Source organism: Labrus mixtus, chromosome 17, assembly GCF_963584025.1.
Source record: "Labrus mixtus chromosome 17, fLabMix1.1, whole genome shotgun sequence".
NCBI lineage: Eukaryota > Metazoa > Chordata > Actinopteri > Labriformes > Labridae > Labrus > Labrus mixtus.
In genome coordinates this window covers 1773402-1795163 of record NC_083628.1, presented here as the reverse complement: position 1 = coordinate 1795163, position 21762 = coordinate 1773402, and the positions used below count along the sequence as shown (strand labels likewise).

The 21762-nt window shown below is 42.1% G+C and overlaps 1 protein-coding gene across 2 annotated transcripts in view; it reads left to right on the top strand.

Annotated features, from left to right (window-relative positions):
• unc5da (unc-5 netrin receptor Da) overlaps nucleotides 1–21762 on the top strand; it is a 236046-nt gene that overhangs the window by 146472 nt on the left and 67812 nt on the right. For both annotated transcript variants that reach the window (XM_061060918.1, XM_061060917.1), the window contains exons 3-4: nucleotides 15555–15698; nucleotides 15900–16003. In XM_061060918.1, the coding sequence (XP_060916901.1) occupies nucleotides 15555–15698; nucleotides 15900–16003 (248 nt within the window). The remainder of the gene's footprint in view (nucleotides 1–15554; nucleotides 15699–15899; nucleotides 16004–21762) is intronic.

The following is a 21762-nucleotide window of genomic DNA, read 5'->3' as shown; positions in this document are numbered from 1 at the left end:
GTAATCCGGTGTTTTTTTTAGAAGGAGAGAAAGAAAAGAAGAGACAGACACAGAGTGAGAGAGGGAGAGAGAGAGAGAGAGAGAGAGAGAGAGAGAGGAGTGATAATGAGAACACAGTGAACTTTTAATTGTCTCTGTGTTTTTTTTATACTTTAAGCAGCTTGAGTCCAACACATCCAAAGATGTCAAATAAAGTTGTGAAATAGCACCCGACCTGTTTGATGTGTGCAGACGTGTCTGTGTGCTCTGCAGAAAGTTGGTGAGTTTGTTGTGCCTGGGATTTAATGAATGCAAACAGAGTGGATCGATGTTCTTTTAAAAACTGGAGCGGCAGGGTTTTTTTATTTATTTATTTTTAATGTCCTGCTGCATCCAGAGGGTGGTAGATATTTAATTACAGAAACTGAAGAAGAAGAAGAAGAAAGCATTCATATTTTGAGAGTAAAGCACCTGTAGATGACAAGAACAACCAATTAATTCTCCTGTTCCTGCGGAGTGTTTTCCTTTCTTTGCAAGTGTTTTAATTAAAAACCGTTTGTTTACATTACGAGCGTCATTCCAGGAATCATCGCACATTATTCCAGAAGTATTCAGCATGTTTTTTTTTTCTTTACTGCCAGAATGACAAAATAATCAGCTGAGGGAGGTTGCACCAAAAAAACAAATCCTGTGTTTTTTTTTGCTTTTTTGTTTTTTTTTGGGCTGTCTATTCTTGCCACATAAAGGATGCCGTTTTCACCAAACACTTTTTGCTTTGTGCTGCCTCATTTGAATAGAGCTGGCTGTGTGTTTGTGCTTCTGCTCACAGCTCTTGTGGCAAACACGTTTTGGTTTGAAAAAGAGAGAAACAGAGAAACAAACTGTCAAAGAGCTGCTCATGGTAGTGTTTGCACTGCCATGGAAAAGTCAGCTAGAAAAGATGCTTCACCAAATATGATTTCCTATAATAGATACAACCCGGGGAAACAGCTAGGTGTACTAATAAAGACAAAACAGTCGAGCGGTGTGCTTTCTAGTTTTCCCCCTCTGGCTTGTCGGTTATCCTGTGAAACTGAATTCAGCCAGCACATTATGCTAAAATGAAAACTGAGACAGCCGCCAAGTCCACGACGACGACGACGACTCAAAAAGAGAGAGAGGAGTCCAAAAGAACAGAAGAAGAAAAAGTTCTTGAGACCGGACTCAAGTACTAAAGCTCTCGTCTCTAAATCCAAAGATTTGTCTCTTAATCTGTTGGAGAAAAAAATCAAATCTTCTTCTGTCTTTTTGATGAAAGTCCATCTGTGGAGAGGAGGAGGAGGAGGGGGCGGGCTTTTAAAATCTCCACAAACACGGACCATTCAAGGAGCATTAATGACACACTATGAACTGAAAAGTTACTTAACTTTGAAAGATTACATTTATCCACATGGGCAAAGTTTCAGCTCATCATAGCAGCCCAACACAGTGTAGCCCGCTATTAATTAAGTTCAACGTTCAAGAAGAAGATCAGGACAGAGTAAACACAGGGGAGCCTTCTGAATATTCTGACTACATTTTTGTCAAAACTGCAGCTCAGCTAATCTATTTTTTTAAATCTATATTGTGGTATCTATCTATTCTTTGTAAAAAAAAAAAAAAAAATGTTATTTAAATTTGAGTACTGTTTTCACTTTTTGTTTGCAATCTTTGCTCTTTGCTGCTGTAACACTGTAAGAAGGATTATCTTATCTTCAGGGTCGGATCAGAACCCTAAATACCCCAACAGAAGGGTACCAAATAATTAGGACGGTATGGATCCTTTATTTTGGTACCATTCCCAACTTTTGCACGTTGGTGTAATCCCAGGATGAGTCTGCAGATGGCGCTAAACAGCTTGTTCTGCAAATCACATGAAAGTTCCCCGATATGAAACCAAAAATCTCCCGAGTCGGTTTTAACATTGAAACCTATAACATAGACCCTCTTCTCCCACTACTGGAGAGCAGCTCTTCCCTGGCAGCCCTGCAGCGTTTTAACCCCGGGAAGGCTTCCAGAGAGCTGGCCAATCAGAAGAGAGGAGGTTCTTAAAGAGACAGCAGCTTGAAACCAACCGTTTCAGTTAGAGGCTGTTTTAATGGACACCAGTCTCAGATAATTAAGATCATGCAAAGCTGCTCTTTAGGTTTCACAGACTGACAACATGAAAGGTGAACATGAGGAGAATATCTTTAACTGTCACTCAGCACTAATACCACTGTGGGGGGAGATACATGTAGAGCCCGAGACACATTTTCCCAAGGTGACAATACACGCCATCCTAATCCCATCCTGTCCCGTCAGCTGGACTTTTTTTGGATGTGACACTTTGTACTGTATTATTACCAACTTTGAAGCTTTATGTCCCAACCATCCTTCCGATGAGTAAAAGGAGGTCCTCGGGGTTCACTGCCCGGCCGTTTTTTATGGATCAAACTGTAAAAAAGAACATCTGTGATGAGTATTTTTACTGCAAAGCACAAAAGTTCAATCATGAGTGAAGTCAGTGATCCTTGTAAAGACGTGGCAGACTTTTTTATTCAGGTACATTTTTCACCCGGAGATTTTCTTTCCCTATTCACAAATTTTACAACTTTTTGTTCACATTTTTGAAAGCTCAGAGTGTTTTAAGCTTTCAGCTGCTTGACATTGTTGGTTTTTATTGAAAACGCTTACAGACGACTGAAGCGAGAAAGAGATAGAGAAAGAAGTCGTTATCGTCGACTATGGGAGGAATTTTTTTTCTGCAGTTCAGCATCTGATATTTGAGTAAGTAAATGGACCTGAATGTCTGGGATCTTATCAGTTTGGATTTATAAAGATAGTTTTCATTTTAGAAACACTTCTGAGCATTAATTTGTGGTGGTTGGAAGTTTCCCCTGTGGGTATAGCGTAGCAGATCAAAGAAAAAGTGTAAATCTGTCTTGTGTTCACATGAGAGTGTTTTGAGCCGTCCAGAGTGGATGTTATGATGTTGAACAAACGTACTTTGTGGCTTTATGAGCTTCAAATTCTGCCGCCGGTGTTAATGTGCCCTCACTTTAGCACTAAAGGTACCGTGAAAACAAGAGGCAGATCAGTGCTGACAGTAATGGCCGCCGCACATAAACTTGAATTTAGAGCGTTGTCTTGTAGAGGGTTTATTCAAGTCCACTCTCAGAGAGTGTTCTGTCGTCCCTGTGGCTGCGAAGGCATGTCCGGCCTAATGCAAGACAACAACCCTGGACGTGTTTCCTCAGACTGCAAGTGAAAGCAGAGAGAAGAAAGGAATCATGAGTTATAAATGATAACAGAGAATGTTGTATTCTACTTCATTTCTCTGCCCCACTTCTGTGTGCTGTACTGTGTGAAGAAAACAAATCCTGGCTTTGTTAAAGGTACGTGCAGGTTACTTAACTGAACAAAATCCTTCCTGGTAAGAGGTCACCAGATGTTTGTGATCTAATCTGTCAGTCAACCCAAGATTTCCATTTATTCAGATACATTTAAAGGCTTTATATGTGATTTTTTGATCCAGTAGATGTCGCCCTTGAGCACCAGCAAGAAACCAAAACAACTCGCGCTGCATTGTTGTGTTAGCATGCTAATGCTAGCGATCTTTATTATGCTCGTATCTTCACACTGCATGTAAATTGACCTGAAATGAGCGTGATCTAGAAACACAGTTAAGCAGTGAGTACAGTATGTTATTCTTCTTTTCTCTAGTCCCTCAATTAAACAACTTTTATACACGAGGGGAGGAGTCAGCCGGCCGTCCGGGCGATGTAAACAAAGTGAAGATAGGACTCTGAAAACTCTGAAAACATCACAGACAGTGGGACTCGGGTGTTACACCCATTGTGGACAGTCATGACTCACAGAGTTATTTTCAGAGGATATACTTGATTTATACATTTAAGTGTGAAAAATCACATTTAAAGCCTTTAAAGAAGAATGATCAACATGTTACACATAAATAAATCATAAAGTCTGTCCTGTGTAAATGTGTCTCTGAGTCATGACTGTCTACAATGAGGGAGAAGCTCGAGTCCCGCTGGCTGTGTTGTTGTCAGAGCCGTGTTTACATGGACGGGACGGCCGGCTCCTCCCCTTGTGTATAAAAGCTGTTTTAGTCAACGACCAGAGAGAAGAAGAAGAACATACTCACTAGTCTCACTACTCATAGATCATTCTGTGTCAATTTATTTGCAATGTGAAGCTACGAGCTACGAGCTACGAGCGCTAACATTAACATGCTAACACAACAATGCAGGACACGTGGAGATGCAGCTCGAGCAGAGGACAATTTTGTCCGCCGCAATTTTGTACTCGTATGGGGTGAAGCTAGAGCAGGAACAGACAGCTTTCAAGATCAGAATCTAAGGTACACCGGGAGAGCGAACCTGAGGAAGCTAACCTGTTGTTAGCCCCAATGTTTTATATTCATTAAACTTTAAAGTCTAATTATACTGGTGTGCGCTGGATTACTTAGATCTTGATTTTTACATGTTGTAGTAGATAGCAGAAGGCATTTTATTTCCAGCAGCAGCGCTATCTCTAACTCCAAAAAAAAGGAGTTTTATCCCGGAAAAAGGTACATTGATCAGCTGTCTGGACAAGTCGATTGTGCTGCACAGCACAGTGCTTCTCCAAATTGACAGCAACAATGTTATCCCTTTGTGATTGCTAAGCCTTCTGATAAACCACAGGCAGACAAGGCTCAGCTGGATATTCTGTGTAATCATCGCTTCCCAGATTTTTAACCTCCCTTCAGGAAAATGGCTCCCATAAACTCCTTAGAAACACTTTCAGGGAAGCTGTTTCCAGTCTTTACAGTCGGTGAATCAGTCTGTTCCTGTTACTTACAGGGGAATAGACTTTGCCTTAAAAACTCCAAAGAAAAACAAAACACTGCAGCTCCACCCCTGATCTATCACACGAGACAACTTTATTTTTGTCTCTGCTGAAACGCTGTACGAGATGGAAATAAGCGATAGAGCTCGATTATTGAAGGGCAGAGTGAAAGGAGAGGAGGGTGGAACAGAGGGGATATCTGTGCTTATAGAGTTCATCTGAAAGGATGATACCCCGATGGAGAGATAAGAGAAAGAAGGGGGGAAAGGAGGACATTGGAAAATGGAGAGGGAGCGATGGGAGGGTGAAAACGGATACCTCGTCGAAAGGAGAGGATCGCAAGCTCCTGCCGATTCAGCGATGAAGAGATAGCGGTTGAGGGAAAGTGTTTGAATGCGGAGGGAAAGTATGGATGTCTGTTCCTGTTGATGCACTGTCAAAGACTTGACTCCAGTGTTGTGTATTATGATCCCTGCCAGCTGAGAGATATCATCAAGGAGTCAGGACGAAGGGAAGAAAAGGTGGAGACGGGTGGTGGGAAGGGGGAAAAGCGAGAAGCCCCGGAGTCTTTTCAGTGTCACTGAAAATTAGATAAAGAAATTGAAGCGAAACAAATGAAGTGGCCCACAGAGCGAAATCCACTTAGTATGCAAAACTTGCTCCTAATAAGCAGACACGCGGTTTCTGGATAAACATAAACAAGGCGAGTTGGGGGGGAATGACACGAATAAGCACTCGCAGCATTTTAATGGCTGAATTATCATGATTTTTTTTTTTTATGCACGGAGTAATGCGTCCCTTTTGGTTCCAGGATTAAGTATGACACACACACAGCTGGGACCAGACTGAAGATGTTGCTCGGAGCATGTTCCGCTTGTCTAGCAGGGTTCATCTGAGTCTGGCCCTCAGCCAACCCCCTCGCAGCCCCCCCCACATGCTGAGCTGCATGCCGCAATGTCACATCGCACAAACATTTCCCCAAACGCCGAGTGCACATCAGACCCGCGGCCCACGCCGTGTCACACACCATGTACACACAGCTGCCTCACGAGGATCCCACAGACGAAAATGGAATTATGAAAAATCCTCATCCGATGAAGCGCTAGAGTCAGAGGAAACCCAAATCCATAAACGGTCCTCTTACTACATAATAAAGAGTCTCATTATCATAGTGGTTAGCATCTTAAAGTGCTGACGTTTAGTTTTCATCAGAAGTCATTTAAAGGTCCTGTGAGGAAGTTTGCGTTTGTGTTGATTTGGCGCCCCCTGTGGACGAAGCTGCAATCTCTTTGCTGATGTCCTGTTCATGCGTAGGTTATGTTTTATGACATGACGTCTCAGCCTGCTTTCTTTAAAGTCTTTCTATGTGATTTTTCACACTTAAATGTAGAAATCAAGTATATCCTCTGAAAATAACTCTGTGAGTCATGACTGTCTACAATGGGTGTAACACCCGAGTCCCACTGTCTGTGATGTTTTCAGAGTTTTCAGAGTCCTATCTTCACTTTGTTTACATCGCCTGGACGGCCGGCTGACTCCTCCCCTCGTGTATAAAAGTTGTTTAATTGAGGGACTAGAGAAAAGAAGAATAACATACTGTACTCACTGCTTAACTGTGTTTCTAGATCACGCTCATTTCAGGTAAATTTACATGCAGTGTGAAGATACGAGCATCATAAAGATCACTAGCATTAGCATGCTAACACAACAATGCAGCGTGAGTTGTTTTGGTTTCATGCTGGTGCTCAAGGGCGACATCTGCTGGATCAAAAAATCACATATAAAGCCTTTAAACAGTCTAACATTTCACTCATTGTGTAGATTTGCCTTTGAAACCTGACACATACCCCTCGAAAGCTTTTACAGGCATTAAAGGAGGAATGTGAGACTTGTTGATCCAGTAGATGTCGCCCTTGAGCACCAGCAGCATGAAAACAAAAAAACTAGTCACTGGAGCTTGCAGGAAATTGAGGTGTAAAATTTGACAGAGCGCCATTTTCAGGAGTTTTGTGCACATGTGAAACACTTGAAACCAAAAAAGCCTCTCAGCTCATATTGCATTATGTATGCTAACTGCTTACTATGACATGGATAAGAAGGTTTTAACTGACCATCAATGTGATGGCTTCCTCCTCCTTTTAAAAATGGTCTAAACAGCTTAATTTTCTGTTTTTGAATTTGGGTTTTGAGTTGTTGTGTTTTTTCTTGACGTTAATTGACACACAACTTTGACACATATTAATTTTTAGACAGACTTTTTAAGTACAATAGACAGAGACATCATGGACCTGGTTTAGCTGGGCTGAACCAGTCTGTTTTAGCTGCTTGGATCTGGAGCCACTTGTAACTGGCAACCACCACGTTTCCCTCGGGGGCCTTTTCATAGACTCAGCCAAGGCGAAACAATGAGCCAAAGCTGGGAGAAATCACACCACCGGCCATGTGCCAGACAGACCAAAAGAAGAGACAGAGGAAGAAAAGCGAGAACGTGGGATGATCCGTTCGCATCAGCATTAGTGTATCTCTTCCAGACTCTTTTATAGCGGCTAAATTAGAGACACATTAAGGGACATGATTGAAGGGGCAGGAGGAAGCTGTGTTGTCTGTTGTCAAGACTTCATGGCGCTCTGTCAACTGCCGCTGGCGAGAGAGCCTGAAGAGAGAAGGCTGCAGAAAGAGATGCAAACAAGGAAGGAAACAGGCATCTAGGGACAGGAGCTGAACGGCTGTTTGTACACCTGAATGCAGAGAAAGTGACCGCATGTCATCGACATGACCGAGCAAGCGATTGGATAATTCCTCCCAACACCGAAGTCATTCCAGGCCACTCGGAAAAAAGAGGCTAAGCTCTCTGATCCCCGCCAAATGTGAGGGGAACCTGCGAGTCGGACTGTCTCCCTGATTCCTCTCCTTTGTTTATCTCACTTTCAGCAGCAGCAGCACGGCTTTCTCCCACACACACACAAAAAATCTCCGCCCTGAGATGTGTGACTGTGTTTATTTCAAGTATTTTGTGACTCTGTGGTTTTGACATGTTTTTGCATGCTAGCTTTGTACATTTTATTTCTGCTGAAGAGGAGAGGAGAGGAGCCGGGAGTTATTTGTTGTCATCCATGCTGCAGAGACGTACATTTTTTTTTTTTCAATTTCATAGCCCAACCTATTTAAATTATGATGACCCTGTTGGAAGACCACAAGCCTCTGTCCTCTGTGTTGCCGGAGCTTTTTGACCTCTTCTCTTTCCCCCAAAAAATGTCAACCTATTGTTACGGGGCTTCACAACCCCACAGCTAAACGCTATCCTTGCGCCTGACGCTAAGGCCAGTGAGCCCGTAACTTAATGCCTCTCCACCACCCCCCTCAGGTGTGTGTCATCAGTACTGACCCTGCTTCTCCTCCTACCAACCACGCCTACCGCTAAAGACACTGAAGTGAATCCTCCTAATGCATTATCATAACACTATGTTATATAATCAGAACTCACATAACCTCAAATACTTCAAACAGTTATCAAAGCCAGAGAAATCCTTCATTTCATTCCTTCATCGTTTATCGTTGCCGTGGAAACACCGGATGTATACGTCAAAGCCCGCTGCATGAGGAAGCGTTAGCTGCTCCTGAAAGCTGCCGTTCTGTTGCTGTATGTGCTGCTGTGATTAAAAAAAAAAAACATCATGTAAATTATACTCGGATACATCAGCTCGTCTGTAAACATATTCTCTTCTTCAGGTCGGTTTCACCCGGTCGTCATGACTACGGTAAACTCAGAGTTTGTTTTCATCACTCCCATGATTCCCCCGCCGGCCTCGACGTCATCATTTGTTGTTGTTGTTATGATTGAGAGCCCCCTGGTGGTGGAATTTAAACACTGTGCCTTTAAACCTCTTTTTTTTTTTAAACGTTTTCACTTCTAAGATTTTAAAATATATTCTTGAAGCGTAGATTAAAGACATTCTCATTTTCATTCTCTCTTTTTTGTGTGATTGCCGTCTGGCTCTAATACTGTCATTGTGTCTGCAGATATTTCAACAGTTCCGACATTACGTCTTGATTTGATTCTACTGTGACATGAAGTGATACGAGAAAGCATTTGTTTTCCTCGAACAAAGAGAATATGTTTCCCACCCGGTGTCCCAACAAAGACTCTTTTTTTTGGAGTGACTCTGCAGAGTGGTGTGTCTCTCTCTCTCTCTCTGCGCTCTGTGAGGCAAAACCTCGCTGCAGGAACAGTACACTGTTGTTTATTTATCGCTGTTTCTTCTGTTTTCTCCCGTCATTAATAAAGATGAGGAGGTTTGATTGTAAAAAAAAAAAAGAAATAAGACTTTAGGAGTCTGTATTAGGAGACAACATGCCTAAACCCATTCCCCGGTCTGCGCGCTGCTTCAGGCTATTGTCACAATCCAGTAGTGAAATCCTCATCAAGAAGCACTTCTGAAGTTTTAGAGGTTGCATCAAAGACGGAGATGAAGGTGTGAGAGGAGTTATTTTTGAGGCAGTTGTGTACAACATTATTTCATTCCTAAATTGTAGCTCTCTTCACTGAGAGCCCTCTTCATCCACGTGTTTATCCGATCACTCCGAGACCAGAAGCATGCACGGAAACAGAAACTATAAGCTCAATGATGCAACCGTTAAGTCAGCAGGAAACAATGCTGCCGAGCTGATGAAGAGGGAGTTCAACAATCAGTGACGCACACAAGACGAGAGACTGCATCACATAAAATATGATCAGTATAGATTAGATCACAACAAGACATTTTAATATTTAATCGTTATTATTTCTACAATGTCAAATCCTAACAGTTTGTACAGCTGCAAACAAAATGTACAAAATAAAGTCACATTTTACTACGACTCTTTGAATGAACCATTTAGGCCCCGTGTCCACCTGCCATTTTTTTCCGAGCAGAAAAGCGCCGCACGTCCTTCCTGTCTCTATGACAACAGTCTGTTGACAATAGCCACCGTATGATCGACACTGCTATGCCAAGGACCCCAAAATAGCCCCTCCTCCCCCGTCTGTCTTTAAAATGCTTCATCTGTTTTGTACGATTCATCAGCCGGCCGATAATATCCACTGCAGATATGACTCGACTTATTCACCAGTTAAATATCCTTTAATTTCAGTTTCATTGTATTCAACTAGCGGTTCTCTGTCACCAGCAGAGGGCGCTATATGGATTACAACAAGCCAGTTATTTTCCAGTGGAGTCTACGTTATTTATCTTTTCCACAAGTGTTTGATAACTCCATTTGAGGGATCAACACAATAAAAGTGATCTCTACAGATCGAGGATAGATCGAAGAAAAATATCGGCCGATATATTGTTGTCCGATATCGATATCTGTATCGGCCCAGAAATCTCATATCGGTCGGGCGCTGGTACATTACAATGGCAAATGTTCATAACGCGTCTAACATTTTATTTGTAAACAGTCTTTTGTTATTTCTTTTAAGATTTATTTTTGGGCTTTTTGTTCCTTTAATGGAGAGACAGGACAGTGGATAGAGCCGGAAATCAAGGAGAGAGAGTAGGGGAATGACATGCGGGAAAGGAGCCACAGGTGGGATTTGTGCCTGGGCCGCGCACTTGGAAGGCCACAGCCTCCATACATGGGGCGCGCGCACTAACCACTGCGCCACCAGCGGCCCTTCTTTTGTCATATCTGACTTCAACAACAATCAACAGTACAACAGACTTTGATATGCAATAACATCTCACAGACATATTGCAAAATGTAATTTTGATGTATCTTAGTTTTTACTTGATTTAAATCTGCAATTAAGTAATTATACTGACGTGTAATGTAAAGTAAATCTAGGTTGTACTTTACAACTGATGTCAAATTAAGCTAACAAGTGTTTCTTACAGCACATCTCCCGTCAGCTGTTCAGAAATCAGTGTAAAGCTCGGCCTCTCGTGGCTCATTGCTTAATTACGCAGCCCCGCGCTCGCAGCCGAGGCGTCTCTCTGCAGGCTTTAACCATCCTGTCGAACTGCAGACAGCAGCAGCTTAGACACAGGCCGGATTAAATGAAAACTAATAATGCGAAATGAAAGGTTATCGAAGGGAGCCTAATGAAGTAATGTAAAACAGAAATGTTCTCTGAAGACACAGTAATCCTCTGCAATGACTGACTGATATTATGAACAGTACAAACACACACACACACACACACACACACACACACACACGCACGCTCAAGCCTCTCCTTCGTTCCAACGCTGCAAATTAGAGACTTAATCACAAGCCTGATTAAGAGAGGCTGAGGCAGATTTAACTACAGGAAAATAAAAACAAGAGATGATACTCCAAACGAGGGGGGCAAAACTGTCAACACATCACGACGAGTACGCAGAGTGTGTGAAGTTCGGCTCTTTGTGTTCAACGCAGCCGAGTTTTAAACAACGAGGAAGAAGTACTCAGCGGACAAAGAGCCACGAACAGATTGAAACGTTTTCTGACTCTTTTCAGGATTTGTCACAAACATCAGGCCATTGAAAACACACAAATAATACAGACGCTGCAGCAGAAATCAGTTTTTACAGCACATACATCTCTGTAGAAAGCTACGGAAGCCCTGAGTGGACATGCATCCATACATTTTTTTTTTTACTCTGTTTTCCTGTGATATAATGAGTAATTACAATACATTTTTTATCCATATCCACTGAACTGAACTGAATAGAGACTTTGCACTTTAACAGTTTGAATGCAAAACATGAAACATGATGTGCTGCACAGAGAGTTTAGAGCTTTAGCTAAATTCTACCTCTTGTCTCTAACTCTTATAGTTTGGCCTTTGGGTAAAAAGTGGAAAGTATACAACACTCAATAACATGAAAACCACACTATATGAGGATACTATACCATACATTTAACACTACGATAGGATATGATAGAATACGAAAAAGATACAACACAATACAATAGAATGATACAATACAACGATATATAACATGATACAACACAACATACCATACGAAATGCTATGATATGACACTTCATGATACGATACGATGCAACACAACACCATTTTTTTAAGATTTATTTTTAGGCGTTTTGTGCCTTTATTGGAGAGAGGACAGTGGATAAAGTTGAAAATCAGGGAGAGAGAGAGAGAGAGTGGAGAATGACATGCGGGAAAGAAGCCACAGGTGGGATTTGAACCTGGGCCGCCCGCTTGGAGGACTACATCCTCCGTACATGGGGCGCGCTCTAACCACTGGGTCACCAGCGCCCCTACACAACACAATATAAATGAATTTAAACACACACTCATAATCAAATTAAGATCATAATTCATGTTCAACAACTTTCTAACTCACTATCAATGAGCAGGAATCAGGAGGACAAACTCTCAGTTAATGACCTGTTAGCTACAGATGATGGTCATGTAGAATAAGATACTCACAAGTGTTTCATAGTGACGACATATGTATGACCAGTAAGCTACTAATTAGCATGCTAAGAAGCAGCTAGTTAACGGTGATTACTGTGACCTTAATTTAAAGTGTGACCAAAGTCTTTAAACCTAACTTTACTGTGAAGCAGCCTCAGTTAATGTTTTTGTCTCTCAGGGTAACACCAACTGAGATTATTTCCAAAAATGCATCTTCAGAAACAAAAGATGAAAAAGTAACTTTAGGACCTTTTTTTTTTTTTAAACCGGCTGATCAGTTGTGATTGTTTCAGGGAGTAACAGAAAGACGGAGAAGTTCCAGTTTCAGTTAAAAACAAAAGAGTGCATGGCGATGGTGTAGGTGTGCGCATGGACCAATTATTTATCGACTTAAGCTGCTGCAGCTTTTAATCACCCTCGCTGTTACCAACGGCAACCCCAGGAAGCCAAGCATAATTTGTTTCTTACATTTATTTTTATTTTTAACGGTTTCTGATTCGGTGCATTTCTTCCTCAAAACTTTGCTGAGGAGAAGTGAGGATAAAATTCTGCAAGTTTGACTCCGTCTTCTGATTAAAAAGTGGAACTGAACTGGCTTCAGTTTGCGATGAACGGAGGGGAAGTCTGGCCACTAGTTAGAGCGGTTAGAAGTTGAATTCGGCTGCTACTCCCTTTAACATCGGGGGGGGCGCCGCCATGAAACATTATTTTACTTTTTACAGAGAACTGAACCTCCACAAAGACTCTGTTTTACAGGACCTCTGGGTCATGAAGCAAGACCGAGACTCAATCAAACGTTGACAGTAATGGATGCTACATGACAGCAGTCCCCACTTTATAACCCTCTTGCAGACATTCAGAAGTTAGGAGAGATCTGCTTCTTCATATAAACAAAGTAAAGTTATTTGCTGTAATAATGTAATGCTCTGTGTGCCTCGTTAAGCTGTTTGTGCTCATGCTCTTGTATCCTCTCTTAGACTCACTGCTGTTTATCTTTTGCTGTTTAATCCGCACTACCTACACTCCTAATTGTACCCATTGGCTCCAGTAATACTAGTTTAAATTGAAGGGGTGGCTGTTTGTCTTTGTCCCTATCCATTACACCCCTCTGTGCATGTTTTAATTGCATGCTGCGGGGGAGCGACGAGTTTGAAGACTCGACAACCAAAAAATGTGTGGTTAATAACTCTGTGTTTATATTTTTAATAAATCCATTTTAAGTTCGCCGGCTGAATTCAGGCACCCGCCATGCCAGACTGATGGGCATATATTATTAGTTGAAAGCAGCAATTTCCCAACATTTCCCACCAATAAAGCCACCTATCATACATTAATGGTCCGAGCCTGTCATCTTTTGTCGGGCAAAACGCCGTGGCTTTTTAAAAAAAAAATCCCATCAGTCGTCTCGGAAAGCGTCGGGGGCTCACCGCCTCGCTCGTTATGAGAGACAATACAGAGATGATAATGAGCGGATGACCTGGGTGACATCAAGTTAAAGTCCAGGAAAAAAAAAAAAGAAGATATGATGTTATTGTCATAGAAATTGCGTCCGTGTTCACATGCATCACTTAATTGCATTGTTTGGCTTCTCTTTTCATTCTTAAATTACAGCCTCTTGAAACATTTCAAAGATATGAATCCTCTCTCTCTCTCTCTCTCTCTCCCTCTCTCTCGCCCTCTCTCGCTCTCTGTGAAAAGAGAACGGGCTGATGTGTTCCTCCTCTCCGTTAATGCCTCCACTGCAGAGCATTTAGTGTCACTTGTGTGGAAATGGATTATGTTCCACACACTCTGAAAGAGGCCCCCTCTTTGTGCATGTTTTTAGGAACAACCCACATGTTGCATCACTCGCCCATCTTTCGTCAAAACTGAAGTTTATACAAAGGCCGTAATTATAGATATCAGTATTTACATTTGGGCGGACAGCCGTATGATTTTTGGATAAAAGTATAAGAGAGATTTCAGTAACTAACAGCGTCCTCTCGTCACTTGTCACTTGCAACTTGTTGTCTCTAGTAACAAAAAGATTATTTTAATGGCAAAGCTTTTGATTTACCGGATGAATCTTCGTTTCAACCCTAACTTATACGGTCATGAGCGTTGGATAGTGACAGAAAGAATGAGATGGTGGATACAAGCGGCAGAAAATGTTCCTTTGTTTACTTAAAGGCACAGTTTGTAAAATCAGCCACCAGGGGGCTCTCAATCAAAACAATAACAAAAGATGACGAGGCTGGCGGGGAATCATGGGAGTGATTCCTCGCTCTCTGCTACTCCATGTTGACCGTAGTCATGACGACCGGGTGAAAACGACCTGAAGAAGAGAATATGTTTACAGACGAGCTGATGTATCTGAGTATAATCTACATGATGTTTTTATCACAGCAACAGAACGGCAGCTTTCAGGAGCAGCTCACACTTCCTCATGCAGCGGTATTTGACGTAACATCCGGTGTTTCCACGGCAACGATAAACATTTTGTGTGTGTCATGGCGGCTGCTGGGATAACACACGTCCCGTTACAAGTATGAAATAACAGATTCCTCTGACTTTGATAACTTTTGGAAATATTTGAGGTGATGTAAGTAGGCAACAAAAAAGATATATAACATAGGTTAAGCCAATTTTTAATAAATTTAGATATTTGAATGTAAAAATTGTCAAACATTTTTACATATTGTACCTTTCATAAATAAGAAAAAACATTATTCCGCACTAACATTGTTTTTTGATGAGAAGTGTTTGATTACTAATGAAAATGGCCCAAATTCCCTCCAGATGTTTGACGCAGAAGTTGTGAAATGATCCGGTTTCCACATTTATAAAACTTTAAAGGGTGGAACGAAGCAGGATAACATTTACCAGCGCTGAATATCCTGACCTCAGCTTGACATCAAGAGGAAAATGGCTGCCGCTGCAATATATTAAATTCCCCGCTGAGTGGATGAATCCTGTTGGAATATCTCAGGGATATTTACAGCACTGGCCACAGGCCGATGTGATGAGATCATGATGACATTTAAAAACTGCAACATGTCATATCGGAGGAGTCTTTCCCCCTATACTGTACCGTTTCTATTTTCTGAACAGAATCTCCCTGAAATTAATTTGACTTGACCGGCCCGCTCTTTTTTTTTTCCTTCTTCTCCTCCTCCGCCTCCTGGCAAACCTGGCAGATCTGTTTACTGCTGATAATCTTATCAGATTCAAATTTCACTCATCACGCTGCCCCCCACACAAATCTCCATCTCTTTGATTAATCACCTCTCTGATGTAATGAAAGCTAATCCCACAAATCTCCCATCTTGTCCTGCAGGGCTGAAGATCCGCGAGGTGATGATCAACGTCTCCCGTCAGCAGGTGGAGGACTTTCACGGCCCTGAGGACTACTGGTGCCTGTGTGTCGCCTGGAGCCACCTGGGAACCTCCAAGAGCCGCAAGGCGACCGTGCGGATCGCCTGTAAGCACCTCAATGTCACTTTGATATAGCTCACTGACCTTATTGTCCCTGAAAAGGTTATTCCTCTTCAAAGCAGCATCATTTTTCTTCATGTATGTGTGAGTGAGGGAGAGAAGGTCAGACATGAAACAAATATCTTTCATGCTCTTTCATGCTGTCGTGGTTGTTCTTTAACGCAGCCTTGTTTACTTTCTTCCCCAGACCTGAGGAAGAACTTTGAGCAGGACCCCCAAGGCACCGAGGTTCCTCTGAACGGCATGATCGTGTTGCACTGCCGTCCCCCAGAGGGAGTGCCAGTGGCTGAGGTGAGGGGCTGCTTGCACTTCAAACAAACTAATATTTTAACCTGTGTTGCCTGCAAGAGACAGTCGCATGTCTGGTCTTGATTAGGGATGTTCCTATAGCTACAATTTCCCTGTTGATTAAAGGATCAAAGCCTCTGCGGGTAAACGTTGTCTTATGGGTTTGCTAATTGGGGCCCGCCTTCAATCCTCCTTGCAGGTTGACGTCCACATGCCTGTGCTGAATGTAGTTACACATTCCTCTGGTCGAGTGGTTGTATCAGTTTACCTGACACAGCTCACATACAATTTAACCTCCATTTTCTTAAACAAAATACTGCCAAACTGCGCTGCACCTACGAGATGCCATCCTCCCACTGTGCTGGTTTACATCTGGGCAGTAGAGCTGCACCCCCATCTAGTGGCACGCAGCTGCATTACAGCTTAAGCACTACACTGGACCGGCATTGTGGGCCTTTTATGCTCAAGAAAAATACAATGCTGTTTGATTGATTTTATTTTATTATTGCATGTCACATGTCACATGGGAAATAAAGCCAATGTGTGAAAGTGTCAAAACTTGCAGTTCTTCAAGCGGCCACTCGAGGCTGGCTCCAAAAGTGAGTGAATTCCCATCAAGCCCCATCTTAAAATGCAACAATGTTTAAAATGTTTATTGCCTTGTCCAAATAAACATTTTGTGTCTAGATAGCTCATTCTTAAAATTATAGGTGGTGACATTTTATATAAAACACATCGAGGCGTTGTGAAGCCCAACAATGGCGGTTGACGCATATTGGAGATGCCCAAATTTCTGATATTTTTCAGATTTATTTAATGATAACTTGTGCAGTTTGCAGCCTCCATCAAATGTTTCGTAGCTCAGACGATGCAAAACATCTGATGGAAGCAATAAACTGAACAAAAAAAACATGATTACAGAAGCACTTGACAAACTGGTATGACACTGGGTTTTTCCCACTAAAAACAGCCCTGCAACCCAACTGTGGGTCCCGACACACGTGGTCTGGAAAAAGGCACATAGGGGGAGCTGAGGTGGGCCTTATGCTCCTACCACTGCGCCCCTATTTATGCAAAAAATGTGCAATAGAGACCAAAACGGTCTTATCGACTAGGTTCATATCTGCTGAAATAACGGGAAGAGAAATGAAACCAATGTGGAAGTGGCAAAAAACTGCAGTTCCTCAAGTGGCCACTTGAGCCTGGCTCCAAAAGTGAGTCACTTTATTAGACCTAACAATAAACTTTGCAACATTATACAGTAGTACTGAGGTTTAATATTGCCATAGCAACAGCTGTTAGCGCGGTGTTACAGCAACTAATTTAGACTTTGAACTGTTTAAGCAAACATCAGGCAGGTATCTGTCCTCTTTGTATCAACAGGCTGTCAAACATGTCTTTGCTGCAGGTTTCTTGGAGAGTGTAAAAATATTTTTTTATTATTTTATATGTAAAGGCTTATTAGCAGGTATTTGTGTCTGTGCTTATCATGCCTGGCTTGTTAGCTCATGTACCTGTTTTTCTCAAAATGATTGGTTTGCAGCAGCCGGTCTGTTGGAGTCATGAGTGTTGTTCGCTCTCCCCAACGGAGGAGACACCGGAGCTTAGTCATAAGAGCCAGTTGTTGTAGAATTTCCCGGTACATGTTGTTCAGGAGAGAAAAACATGGTCATATTAAGAATAATGAAGGATGAAGGGTGGAGCTGCTGTTGCTGAGCAAAACATGCCATTTGTTTAGTTTCTCTGGCTCCTTTTGTCCCCGTTAGAGCGAGCATCTCTAAACCAGGGGGGTAATATCCATCCATGTGCATCGCACTGTGCTCTGTTTGCTGGTAAAAGGCTGCACAGCTATGACTTATTTAGATGTCATGTATTCATTTCACTCTCACTATCATTCCCCCTTCCCCTCCTCTGAGTGTTTGTGTGTGTGTGTGTGTGTGTGTGTGTGTGTGTGTGTGTGTGTGTGTGTGTGTGTGTGTGTGTGTAAAAGAGAGAGCCTGCCATAGCCATTTTAATTTTTACTATGAATATAAAATGAGGCTCTCACGGACAGTCCTGTTGAGTGGTGTGTGTGTGTGTGTGTGTGTGTGTGTGTGTGTGTGTGTGTGTGTGTGTGTGTGTGTGTGTGTGTGTGTGTGTGTGTGTGTGTGTGTGTGTGTGTGTGTGTGTGTGTGTGTGTTGTTGCTGTGCTCTGATGTTGTGTGCCTTCATGGGGAGGCTCAGTAGGCAGATGTGTCAATATCAAAGCCGGTGTGCCCGAGCATCTGAAGCTTTGCATTTACTTAAAGACACAGCCCGTGAACCGAGCGTAAACAAAGTGACAGCCTTACCGGCACATTTCAAAGCGTGGGACTTGGAACCCCGCTATTACTCCCACAAGTGATTGACAGCTCTTTGCATTCATCGACTAATAAGTAATTTATGCTGGAAGGCCACAGTTTTTTTTTTACTGTTAAAGCGAGCTGTTTGTTAGAAGAGGAGGCTGACTGGAGGTCTGAAAGGCGACGCTAACATAGCGTGGAGGAACCCTTTAACGCTCTCGTCCAGGTCTACAATCCCTCTGCCAATGAAAGGCGTCTGATCCAACCTTCACAACAGGGTCCTAAGACGCTGACTAGACTCTTCTCCTCTGTCGCCCCCCGGTGGTGGAATGAACTTCCAAACTCCATGTGATCTGCAGAGTCCCTCTGCACCTTTAAGAAAAAGCTAAAGACCCAGCTCTTTCATGAATACCTACTAACTTAATGATGATGGTCTCCATATTATTGATGATGATGATGGTAATGACGATGGTTTTTGTTTGATAACGACGACTTATAAGATGGTTTCTATACTGATTAGAGCTCTCAAGAACTGCCCTCAATGTTGTGCTTTGCCTCTGGTCACTTCCTGTCAGCACCTGTGTGTCCAATCAGACTCAAAGCTGATCGTTTGCTCTTACTGACATTGTTCTCTTTTTTCTAGATCCTTGCTTGTGTTGTTCTTACTCTCTGATGTACGTCGCTTTGGATAAAAGAGTCTGATAAGTGAATTGTAGAATTGTAGAAGCCTCCGTGTCTACATATATTGGCTTGTGACTCTCCTTTTTGGCGCCTCGAGTTCTGAATTTTCACCATCTTGGTTGTTTTAGGAGCAGAAGTTACAATATTTGGATGATACTCATGAATGACCAATAGGGGGAGCTCCACTGTTTTCCAAAAGAAGTCTGATTGTATACATGTCTACGGGTAAAGCGTCTCACTTAATACTTAATAAAACATGTTTTCTATCCAGGTTATGGCCTCAGACTCTAGTTTCAAGTCTTCTCCAAAAAATCATATTTAGCCCTAAACCTAACATTTGGAGCTACCTTCTGTGCAACCTTTAGGCTACAGTCTGGGTCACAAGATGTCACCACATCAACCTGAAGAATGTCAGCCGCAGTTGTGCTAAAAGATATACATTTTTTGGTTATCAGGTATTTAACAACAAATGCCATCTTGCAGTCTTCAAACAGTCAAATGTATCTGCAGTTTTGTACACTTCCTGTTTGGTTGTTGCGGACGGAGAGGTCATCTCTGGCTCCGAAGGGCCAAGATGGCAACATCCAAGATGCAAACTGGAGGTTTTAAATGGTCGTCCAGAAACCAATAGATGATGTTACACTGATAACATCCAAACAGTCAATGAGTGAGAGAGTTGTTTTTTTTCCAGTTGTGTTTTATTCTTAATAAGCGCTTCACATTGAAAAGATCTGAGTAGAAAAATCGCCTTCAATCATCTGTGTGTTTTTGCCCCATTGTTCAATAACCCTAACCCTAACCCTATTATAAACACACAGATGTAAACCTCAGAGCCACGTAGTTCCCTCTGGGGATTTATAAAGTATGTCTGATTCTGACTCTGATGTCAGGTGGATTCATTTTAGTCCGATTCTGAACAGTCAGATTATTTTATTTTTACAGTGAGTCTCTTCTTTTTATAAGCTTGGCTTCTTTCCAGCACATTGGATGTGTTGTGAAAAATATGATGAGGTTGAAGAGCCGACAGTGAACTTTGTTTCAAATGGAATAACTCAATTCATCATGACAGAATAATGAATCCTAACCATAACCCTAAAGACACACATTATAGGTAGTATTTATTCATCCTCTAACCCACTGCATCTTCATCACCAGTGTGTAGGTGGAGTTTGGTTCGGCCAGATTTGATCGACATTGACCCCACAACCCACACACATCTTCTTTTTCAACTAAGCCCCGCCCACTTTAAACCAGTCAGAAAAGCTCAGAGGGAAAGGCAAACAAGTAAACCTCTCGTGTGAAGCAATGAATCAGTTTGAACTTTGGGAGGAAATATTCCTATCCTGTAGGATGTGTAGTCAGAAGCTGGTTGGGATGTTTTTAAACGCCTTGAAGGGTATTTCAGGATGTTTGCATCACATCATTGTGGGAATTAAAGTTGGTTTTCTGCTTTATGGATATCACAGAAGCACAATAGTATTGCAATAATACCAATAAACCATTTAAAGCTTGAACTGCTCCTGTTCCCTTTTAAAAAGACAGATTTTATTTAAACAAATGTAACCGTCTAAAAAGATTAATTTAATTAACATCTTAAACACTTTAGAGCTTCATTTACAGGATTTCTTTTTTTTTGGATTACGTTCCATACTACTAATAGGCGGGAAGCTGGTAATTCATTGCAAAACCGCCAAAATAAGGAACAATATCCAGCACAGGTGGAGTCGTGTGAGATTCACCGTTTTTTGGCGTGAAGCCTGTTAAATAGATGCAGCACCCAAATGGATCACCGCACTCTGGTGCACCAATTTTGGGCTGCTGAATAAGTCGATCATTTGCTCCTCGGTTCTCACAGTGTTTTCTTAGCTGTTGTGTTTGGTGTCTACCAATATGAGGAGTGATTTTGCTATCATGTGTCCTTGGAAGTGGATTCTAAAAAACGTGTTAGCTTTAGCTAGCTAGCCTACAAACTGATTGCTTGAGACAGCCTACCCAAGAGGATCGCAATCTTTTTTCCTCTGAGCCCATTAACGCTGACTAGCCTGATATATTTTTGAGTTTCATGTACAGACAGGGTGACCAGGTGTCCCACTTTGTGCAGGACCAAACAGCATTTTCATCTTTTTTTTCCCCATTTCCGCTAATTGAGACAAAATCCGGCATCTGATTGGCTCTAGTTTTCCAAAGTGTTGGACAGTCGACTCCCTCAAACCCGGATGTTATCCAGTTGGCTGTGTAGAGATTGGAGAAGGCTCTCACTATGACTTGTCTCACATGTCAATCAATCAGCTCACACCTGGGGTCAAAGGCTCGCCAACCTGTCACCATGCACGTTTCCTACGTTCAGTGGCGAGTCTGTTGGGGCCCGAGGCAAAAGTTTCCAGGGGGCCCCTCCAAACAGCATCTATCCCCATTATGTTATAAATAATCTGACACCAACACAAAACAAAAAAACACAAGCTATAGGTATATGATGGAAACTACGACAAATGAAGGAGTTTCAGCGCCAACAAAGTCTGGGAAAGTATTAAATCTGGGGTGAAGAAGAAGATGGAGGGCGAGACCTAGAAGGTTTCTTTGACATCTTCTCGAGGTTTCTTCTTTGTCTGGCATGAGAGATTGAACATTTAATGTGATCGCTCATGTAAACTTGTCTCCTGTTTGTCAATACAGAATGATTCAACTCTTTTCAGCCTAAATTGAGGTTTTTAAAATGTACACAAATCAGTATCCTCCAGCTCAAAGCATTTTTTGGTACTT